This window comes from Pleuronectes platessa, chromosome 12, assembly GCF_947347685.1.
Source record: "Pleuronectes platessa chromosome 12, fPlePla1.1, whole genome shotgun sequence".
In the NCBI taxonomy this organism is placed as follows: Eukaryota; Metazoa; Chordata; class Actinopteri; order Pleuronectiformes; family Pleuronectidae; genus Pleuronectes; species Pleuronectes platessa.
The window spans coordinates 22,159,789-22,170,351 of record NC_070637.1 but is presented as its reverse complement, the minus strand read 5'-3'; the positions used below and the strand labels follow the sequence as shown (position 1 = coordinate 22,170,351).

The 10,563-nt window shown below is 40.3% G+C and overlaps 1 protein-coding gene across 1 annotated transcript; it reads left to right on the top strand.

Annotated features, from left to right (window-relative positions):
• The first annotated feature begins 7,311 nt into the window (after positions 1-7,311).
• LOC128453685 (SLAM family member 5-like) lies at positions 7,312-10,563 on the top strand. The gene has a single exon (XM_053436717.1). The coding sequence runs from the start codon at positions 7,719-7,721 to the stop codon at positions 8,481-8,483; it is 765 nt and encodes a 254-aa protein (XP_053292692.1). The 5' UTR covers positions 7,312-7,718; the 3' UTR covers positions 8,484-10,563.

The window sequence follows — 10,563 nt, the reverse complement described above, 5'->3', positions numbered from 1 at the left end:
GTATTTGGATAGTAAGTTTCTGCAGCCTTGTAAGAGACTTTTATGACTTGTATTTACATACACCAAATGTTTAAGACTTGAGCTGTTTTATGGTCGGAACTGTTAGTGTTGAAATACGTTGAGACCATTTGTTACCCATCAAAGGAAGGAGTGGATGTCTTCTTATCACCTAAGGAAACACATGTGAATCAGCTGCTAATGTTTAGATTCCTCTCCTTCCCCCACCCATGTATCCTTCCTGGATTGGTTCAGAAGGACAGCCCTAAATCCTCCTATATAAGATCTGTGTTTTTGACTGTTCTTCATCCTCACTCTGAGACCCTTGTGGTTTCCCTGTGTTGATCCTTTCTGCAGAAAGCCCCTTATTAAATACACGTAGATAACTTTGTTGTTTCCAGCCTCTTGTATCTCCAGATTTCCATCACAATTTGGTGTCAGAAGTGGGATCGCACGTCTGGGCGGATCTGGACTCGGGTCAGCGGTTGACTGATCCTCTTGGAAAAATAGTTTCCAACCTTAGCCTCCCCATACGGGTGAGATGCAGGGACTAAGACCCGAGTCCCGGATCGTCTCAGCGCTGCGATCTATCTGGTGAGAATCTGAGATTTCAAGTGTAATATATACCAAGCAAAGCATAGTGTTACGGAGAAGTTGGTCTAAGAGGAACGGCATCCTCAAGACAGGTGAAAGCCCTGTAAATTTTTAACCAAGGTTTAGAAAAAACCTGGAAGGTAGACTGACGAGGTACCTTTAAGAACGAGTTTGTTAAATAACACGACCACAGAGAGGACATAATACTGAGTTGTATTTGCATTGTGTGAAACAAGTCTCGAAAAGCGCGCTATGTAGAGAACTTCTTTAAGGCACTATGATTTGTATTGGTGAGGCAGGATATTTGAAAGTGTATTTAAAAAAAAAAAAAAAAGAAAAAAAAAGAAGAGATGAATTGAGAAACTAACAGTAACCAAGTAATTATAAGGAAATTACTATTGAATATAATATAGGAGGTATAACATTATTTTGACGATGTTTATATTACTAAGTTTTATATTTGCTCCTTAAGATAGCGTTTAGGAGATTGATGAAGACTAACTAATACTTAAATTAAAATAAAAAAAAAACTTTACATAGGTAAATGAGAAAATAAGATTTGGATAATAGAACTGAACTGAGTAATCCTTATGTGAACTTCATGCGAAGGAACTATGGTGACACAGTACTTAGTCTGATACAAGTATGGATGAGTGAATGTGGTTTCCAGCTGGGGGGAGTTTTCGTGTAAGGAATGTGGTTAGAAAGAAAATTGCATCAAAGGGACAGAAAACACTCACTGGCAGGGACAGATAACACCTCACAAATGTCTCAGTGTCTCAAAATGCAGGTTTCCAACCTCGACTCTTCCCCGCCGACAAGAAGACAACCAGAACAACACCAGGCTCCACCAGAAGCGGATGTTCCACAGCCAGGAGCCCAGGCTCCACAACAACCTTTTCCAGCTAATAACGTTCCAGACCCGCAACTCCTCTCTTCACCTTGCACCAGACAAGCAGGCAATATGGACTGGGACAGGATCCAGCCCAAATCGCAAATTGTTGAAGTGACCTGATGTTGCCAGCCTGTTAAAATGTACAGGCATCAAGTGGGACTCAGGAAGAGCTTAATAAAAACACATGCAGTTCATGCGAAGAAGAAGAAGAAATAAGACACTGATCTGCATAAAGCCTCACTGACAATGTTCACAGGTACATTGTCAAGTTCCTCCCTTTCTTTGTGCAGTCTCCACTTGAAGGAGTTGGAAATCTACGCAGAGTTGCTGGGCTTCACTCAGTAACCACACTTTTCTTTTCCTTTTTATCTTCTTTTATTTTGTGATTTTAAGGTTTCAGGCAAGTAGGTCGTTTGCTAGTAAGCAGGTAGCAGTTAGGTGAAAAACCTTTTAAAACAATAAACAAGAAAAAGGTTGTTTCTACAATGTTCTGGAAAATATACATTTCAACAACTATTGCCTTTTCCCTCTTAAATTAAACAAAGTGCAACCTAAATTCTCCCACTTTTATCATTATTAATGTATCTAGGGATTTTATTAAGTTACTATTACAGATTTTAAATAATTTACATTTACCTAATTTTTAAATGTCATAATAATATAATTTCATCATAATCATTTTAACGTATTAATCTGCAACATATAAGCTCACTCAACAATCATGTTCCTAATTTAAACAATCATGACATCATTAAATTATGAATGAGAATCAAACTTGACAAACACTGGCATTTACAGGGTTAACCACGGCACTGCCGGTTCGGCCCCGTGGCTAACACTAGCGGCTATCGAACGCACAAACATTTCATTGGGGGTCCGCAGTCTCTCCTGATGGGCTCGGTGTCTTACCGGCTGCCTCTCTGGCGTTTGTAGATTTGTTTGCACGGGATCAGATACTAAGCACGCTTCAGTTTGCGTCTTCTCTCTCCACTTCCTTATGTAGATGTTGTGCCGCCTCCTTTATAGTCCGTGCGGCAACCTCGGACTGCCGAAAGGTTCCATTCCAGCTTGCGATGTGAGTTTCTTAATTATCGCGTTAGTTTGACTTCACATACATCGCGGATGCAGAAGAAGAGGATTTCAAGGAAGGAGAGGAGACGGCACGTGGAATGATGATTGGGACATTTGTTTTCTCTGTGGAGAGAAGGGATATTGGGCAAAACTAAAAAAAATTGCAGAAGAAACAGCAACTTTACAAGGTGATAGAACCAAGGCGGGGATGGAGGAGAGGGAGGAACCAGCAGCTTTGAACACAGAACGAGGCCGTGAGGAACACTTCACACATCAAGAGGGTGAATGCACCACACCAACACAAACACTTATCAGGGAAGTACATTTTTTTTTCATTTTTTTTTTTAGAAAAGAAACACAAACTACTGATAGGAACATATGATAAATATTAATGAAATGTATATGTTCATATGCCAACGCACACACTCACAGTGCTAGGGAAAGAGAATATATTCCTTGTTGTTGTAGGAGCAACACATTCAGTCATCAACAGTGATATGTTTGACACACATCCTAAGATGAGCGAATGAGTTGTTAGATCTGTGTTAGATTCAGGAAGCACCGTGGTTGAAAATTCATGACTCCCTTAATATGAGGTGATATTATAATATAATATAATATGAGGCATCATGTTGTCCAAATTAACATGATGGGAAGAGATGTAAAGTATCTTTTGGATATTTTATAGTTTCCAACCCAATAGGAGTCATAGTGATCTGAACGGCTGATCTGGATCCACTACAGATTTACACGTGCATTAAGTGTAATGCTGATTCACTGTTAAGTGAGTATGAATGGAAGCTCTGTTCATCTATTGTCACATCGATCTAGTGGACAAGGCACATTCTGTCATACTAAGAACATCCAAAAGATGTACACTGCACTCAAACACAAAGGGAGAGATGCAGGTTTTGAGAAAAGATGGTTTAGAGAAAGTTGTGTGAAAGATAATTTAACACTAAGTTTCATGTTCTGGAATGAACATAGATGTGCTGTTTCTGAAGTCACCCTCTCAGTTCCTTCACAGATGTTCAGAGGATGCTCTCCTTTTGAAGTTCCTGGTTCACACTCACATGACTTGCTGTCAAACACAAAAATGATGAATGGAAAGACTTGGTACCGTGGATACAAAAATTTGTCAATGCTGACATTTGGGAAAAAATATCAGATCCTGTGGTTAGGTAAAATCTATTTTTGAAATTGTTTAGAAAAGGATTTACATCTGTTGTTCACACTTTCAAGGTTGTTTAACTGGTACCAGACACACGTAAAGAAGCCCAATATGCACATGCATATTTAGATTATACAAACAACATTTCAAGGGCTCAAGGTAATCATGATGTGGGTTTAATTGAAACCTGGAACCTGTGGTTATCACACCATGATCTGACAATATCTAATAAAACAGAAAGCCATCGATGTTATTACACCAGTTTTCAAGTCTCTATTGAGGGCAGGTGTAATTGTTCCTTGCAAGGATTCAGTTGTGCACACTCCGATTTTTTCCGGTGAGGAGTATTTTTGATAAAACACAACCTGAGGATTTGCGATTCATCTAAAATTTGTAAGTTGTCAACGCTGAGTACAACAACGCGCTTCGTCGGTTTCAAATTCTTAAAACAATACTTTGGTAAGTTCTGAAGGACAGTAAATGGTTCTCTGTTGTTGATCGGACAAATGCATTCTTCAGTGTTTAAATTGATAAAGACAGCCAATACTGGTTTGCATTTGAGTTCAACAGAGAAAGTTATACAATCACATGCCTTCGTCAAGGCTATTGTGAATCACTGACCATTTACAACCAGGCACTAAAGGAGAGCTTGAGCTAATTTAGAGATAACAGCAGGAAGAGCACATTTATGATATGTTGACAATATAATGATTTGTGATTTGTGCTCCAACTGAAGAATATTGTGAAAATTATTCTGTAGCTCTACTAAATTATCTAAATGCATAAGGTAATAAGGCAAGCCTGAACAACTACAGTTTGTTAAAGTATAATTTTGTTAAAGTTTAAGTTTGTTAAAGTATAAGTTTGTAAAAATATAGGTTTGTAAAAGTAAAAGTTACATTTTTGGGGCATATGATCACAGCAGAGGGCAAATCCCTCTCCCCTAATAGAGTAACAGTAATTCAAAGATTCCTAAACTGTTAGAAAGAAATAAGTGATGTCATTCCTGTGATCGATTCTTATTGCAGATCATTTATACCTAACTATGCTGTCCTCGAGGAGCCCCTCAGCGCAATCGCACACGGGCTTACAAGCATTTAGCAAAGTTATATGGACTGATTACGCAGAGAAAGCTTTCACTGACTTGAAACTGACCCTACAATTGACCACCCGACTTTATGACTACCCGACCCTGACCGACCTTTCACACAAGCAGTTGACAAGAGGGGGGAGTAGATGATATCAGTGCTGCTCCCAGACCAAGGGCAAACAGAGACCTGTTGCATTTTTCTGAGCAAAACTTGATCCAGTTGCTGCAGGCCTGCCTACTTGTCTCAAAGCTGTAGCAGTGGCAGAGAAGGCTGTAATGGCGTCCAGGGATTTAGTAGGGTACTCTCCACTCACCCTGTTGGTACCACATGCTATGTCTTTGATTTTGTTGGAACAAAAGATATCTCATTTGTCTGCTGCACGCTGGCTTCGTTATCATGCTATTCTGTTGGAAATGCCTAATATCACTGTGAAACGATGTAATGTTCTTAACCAGCTACTCTTCTTCCCACAGAAGGATATGGTGAATAACAATAACTGAAGTTTGATCCTCCATACTAGGTTTACAGGAAACACCACTGCAGAATCCAGACCTTGAACTGTTTGTGGATTGATCAGCGTCTCGCAATTCAGACACAGGAGCAAATCAAGTTGGTTTCTCTGTGGTTACAGCACATGATACATTGATTGCATGACCACTCCCTGCTTCCCTGTCTGCACAGGCAGCAGAGCTCACTGCTCTCATTGAAGCATGCAAATTGGCTAAGGGGAAAAGGGTTCATATCTACACTTACAGTAGATATGCATATGGTGTAGTACATGATTTTGGCACGATTTGGAAACACAGAGAATTCCTTACATCAGCAGGCAAACCAACTGCAAATCATGCTCTAGTGTCTCAGATGCTTGATGCTATCCTCCTCACCAAACATGTTGCTGTATGTAAATGTGATGCTAACACCTCTAATAATGACCCAGTATCACAAGGAAATGCCAGTCACTGCAAGAGACTCCCAGAACCAGAAATTCTAACTGCTGCACCCACACTGAATAAGTAAAGCGAAAGATCGGTGAAGAGGGGGCAGTGCTGACCAGCACAGCTGTTGGTAATAGTTGCTTCAGAAAATCACATGATACACACACCGCCGAGAGGACGACAAATGGAACACTGACCTCTCCAGTCAGCTGGGTCTAAGTGGCAGTAGAGGAACTGTTCTCTCAATAATGATGACAGCGATCTCCCGCTGACACGCTTGATACGAATTTCGTTTTTTGTGGGTTTCAAGCATCCTGTGCGATATGATGATTTGTTTTCCTTTGAAGCTACAGAAAGTGTTTGCTCGTTTGAACATGCCACACTTCTATTCGCACGTATGTCTCCCCCACACTGCACCTTTATACTCACAGTTTGGTTACTGTAGCCTCCATGGGCCTTATGGGGAATGCCAACTGTGTCCCTATGGTTTGTTCTGCCAGATGACACACGAATTAGATCTACAGTGACGACAATATAAGGTGTGTTTCCCCTCCCTGAGGGGTTTCCTCCCCAGAACCCTTTGATAGTGATAAAGAATGTGATGTTACTGTGTGGTTGTGTAATCTGCTCTTATCATTCCTTCCTCCCTTTTAAAGACGCATACCGCCTGTGACAAATGCAGTTTGCTTGACACTACAGGGATGATGATGGTGAATTGATGTATTTGATTTTTTCATTCTCATAAGTTGTCAATAAATGACAAAAAGGAGGGAAATGTAGTAGAAAAATTAACTAAACATGCTTAACAAACTATTTTGTATTTGGATAGTAAGTTTCTGCAGCCTTGTAAGAGACTTTTATGACTTGTATTTACATACACCAAATGTTTAAGACTTGAGCTGTTTTATGGTCGGAACTGTTAGTGTTGAAATACGTTGAGACCATTTGTTACCCATCAAAGGAAGGAGTGGATGTCTTCTTATCACCTAAGGAAACACATGTGAATCAGCTGCTAATGTTTAGATTCCTCTCCTTCCCCCACCCATATATCCTTCCTGGATTGGTTCAGAAGGACAGCCCTAAATCCTCCTATATAAGATCTGTGTTTTTGACTGTTCTTCATCCTCACTCTGAGACCCTTGTGGTTTCCCTGTGTTGATCCTTTCTGCAGAAAGCCCCTTATTAAATACACGTAGATAACTTTGTTGTTTCCAGCCTCTTGTATCTCCAGATTTCCATCACACATGTTTAAACTACAGATGTGTGTGTGTGTATGCGTTTGTGTGTGTGTGTGTTTGTGTGTGTGTGTGTGTGTGTGTGTGTGTGTGTGTGTGTGTGTCTCTCTCACACAAACAAACAAGGGAATAACTTTGCATATAGACCTTATATTTAGGGAGGAGATATCATTGCTATATCTCTGATTGGAGACATTTTTACTACTGCATTATTACTTTTATTTATCATTTGTATGCATGGTTGCAGTGAACTGAGATGTGGACCAGGTGCTCAAACACACACTGAATAATCTGCTCACTCACTCACTCGCACACGCACACACACGCGCACACAAACTGACACAGAGTGTTGGCCAATCAGAGGCAGGGTAGGAAACGGACTAACGAGAAGCTTCTTTTTACTTTCGGTTTAATCTCGATCCGTCTGAAAACTGACTCAGTCGTAGAAATAGAATCGTCTTTGAACTCTGAACTCTAAATAAATGTGCTGTGATATATATTTTAAATGATTCGAATTTAAATCAGGCACAGGCACGAAGAGCTGAGGAACCATCGGTGCCTGGTGATTTTGACGCCGGACGGAGAAGGGCGGTGCCGCGCTAACGGAGGTTCGTACTTCCACAGAAAAGAATCTTCATCAGCGGAAGGAGACTCAGGGAGTGCCCGCCTCACAGCTCGTTTTCTGAGGCATATTTGAAGTTTGAGTCGCTCCGGTTCCGAGTCGCGGACATGGATGGACACTCGAGTTCCGGGCCCGTCACGGTGCTGCTGCTCGCCGCCCTCACGAGCTCCGCGCTGGGCCAAGGTTCACTTTACTTCGAGGAAGGAAAACCCCTGGTCCTGACTCCTCCGAAGCACGGAACCGCCATCACCGGCGTAGTGTGGCAGTTCAACGGGAACCTGGTGCTGGAGTGGGCGAATATGAATGACATTGTGTTCTTCGGCTCGTTTAAAGGACGGACCGAACTGGACCAGAGCACCGCACAACTGACCGTCAACAACGCCAAGCAAAGCGACGGGGGAGATTACAAGGTGGAGATCAACGGCGAAATGCAGAGTCAAGTGTACACGGTTAGAGTGATCAAGAAGGTGCCCAAGCCCAAGGTGGTGGTGAGGACCCCGTCATGTGACCACACGTCCAGCCAATGTACCCTCACCTGTCAGGGAGACACCTTCGTGACTCATCCTCTCACCTACAGCTGGAGGAAGGACTCAGATGAGTGGGGGCCGGAGCAGCAGAGCATGGACCACATCATCTACAATGACGAGAAGATGAAAGGTGTAAAACATATCTCGTGCATGATGAAGAACTCTGTCAGCGAAGAGGAGAGCGACCCTTTTAAAAACCCAATGTACATCTGGCCTTGGCCCAACTGGCTGACTGCAGTTATAATCATCATCATCATCATCCTTCTTTTACTCTTGCTTTTATATTTATATTGGAAGCGAGAAGCCATCAAGAAAAGGTTATGTGCAGAGTCAGGGCCTATTTAGTGGAGGTCTGGAGTTCTGCTTTAAGTGAAAGAGATGGAAGTCCATCTGTTAATCGACCCCTGAATGGAAAGCCAAATTAGAGAGATTTACATTCCTCAACCAAGGCCATCAGTCTGTCTCACTATGAAACACAGAGCAGAAGAAAAAATGCTAGATTATACCCCAAAATGAACTGAGCTCTTCTTTAAGTCGTGCCCCCGCCCTCCTCTAAACTTCACAGGACTCTGTTCAGTGGTTTCTTCGTGTTTCTGCTAAGGAGCAAACGCAGGTAAAACCACGACCTCCGTCCAGCTGATGAAGCTCCAGCATCACATCTGGTCTCTGGTGCTTTGAAAAACTCATCTATTCATTCCTGAATTCTTCCTGCTGCAGAGCTCTTTTCATTTTTTTTTTGTGATAAAATCAGAACCTTAGAGTTGAGGGCAGAAGCAAAAAATTTAAAAATCTGACTATATTGTGTTTTTTTTTTTTTTAAGTAACCAACTCTGTACAGGCTGTAGCTGTATGGTATTAAAAATATGAGACGGGTGAGAAAAAATAATTCAGTGACTGTCTCAATTCATAGTATGACAGTGGTGGAAGAAATAACGCTTTTTTTTTTTAAACCAAAGAAGTAAAAACAGTTTTGAAACATTATTTAACTATTATATGTAAAGTCAGGGAATCAAAATGAACTTGAGCTGCTTTCAGACCTTCACTTAACTGCTATTCAGATGAAATATTCTGGAAGTTCTGTATGTGAGAACAAATGTCTGAGCCAGTGTCTCCATGCAGCCTCTGAGTAAAATGTATTCAAAAATAATTTGGTATGAAATGTTGATGTGTGAGGAAGAGTTAATTTTAATGACATCACATGCTTCAGCTTGTGAATTCATATCTTAGCAGACACGTTTCCATGGACACCCATATTCTGACCTTTACCAGAATAAGACAATCAGAATAAGGCACTGCATGTAAAGGGCATGTTCTGATGAATTGAGCCTGAATGAGATCATACTCAGACTAATCAATTATCAAACTAAGAACTATGGAGTATTCTGCCTTTAGCCTCATTATGTTTATGTGTTAATCTCATTATAATGTCCCATTGGAGATTTCACAGCATTTTGTGTCATCGACATGCGACAGTTACCAACTGATGACAACATGTGTCCTGGATTTGAGTGTAAACAAGATTAAAAAATATAGAGCATTTTAAAGTTTGTTAAAACCAGACAGAAAACTCTCAGAAGGGTAAATTACAGAATCGGGCATTAAATAATTCCAGTGTGGAGTTTTAAAATTCTAGTGGGAATGTCAGACGAATGACATAATGGACTCAATCTTGACATGTGATATCATCAGTGTAACAAGTCACCAGGATTATGAATGGAATATTATATTAGCAACGAGTGTCAACATTATATTCATATTATTGTCCTATTCTGAATAAGGCCAATAGTTAATGTTTTGTTGTTCATGTAAACGCAAGTAGCAATATAATAACTTCCTAATTGATATGTTGATGGAGTAATCAGATTTTTATTGTGATGGAAACTGGAATGAGTAATTCAAAGTTGACCTCCTGAGTAAATGATCTTCATTACCTTCCACCGCTGCACAACTATGACTGAACCATGTTAATTGAAGGTCAAAAGAGTTCCTGGCTTATTATATGCAATCTTCTGTATGTTGTTAACTGTTTCTTCCTTTTATCAATTTGTATCCTTCACTCAAGGCAGAATAATTGAATGTATTTTTTTAAACACAGCTTGTAGTGAGTCAGAATAATTTTCTGATTATTTTTCCAACAATATGCACGTACAGGGTCAATGTGAAACATTAAGACGCATGTGTGTGATTAAATTCAACAACCAAGTCATTATCTAACTAATACCATGTTTTATGCACTGACTGCTTCTGTGTATTTAAAGTTAATCCCTCTCTGCTCTGAAAAACATCTTCCTCTCTTAACAAAATGGAAATCTGTTACGGAAACTTCCATTTTGTCTTTGTTATTTATAGTTTCTCGCATTTTAAATGTTTGAAGCTGTAGAGTTGTGTGCCTTGAAATTAAATTTATTTAGTTGATAGTATAAAA

Bases quoted from the DNA above. Each gene is read 5' to 3' on its own strand.
- LOC128453685 (XM_053436717.1), top strand. From the start codon at position 7,719: ATGGATGGACACTCGAGTTCCGGGCCCGTCACGGTGCTGCTGCTCGCC.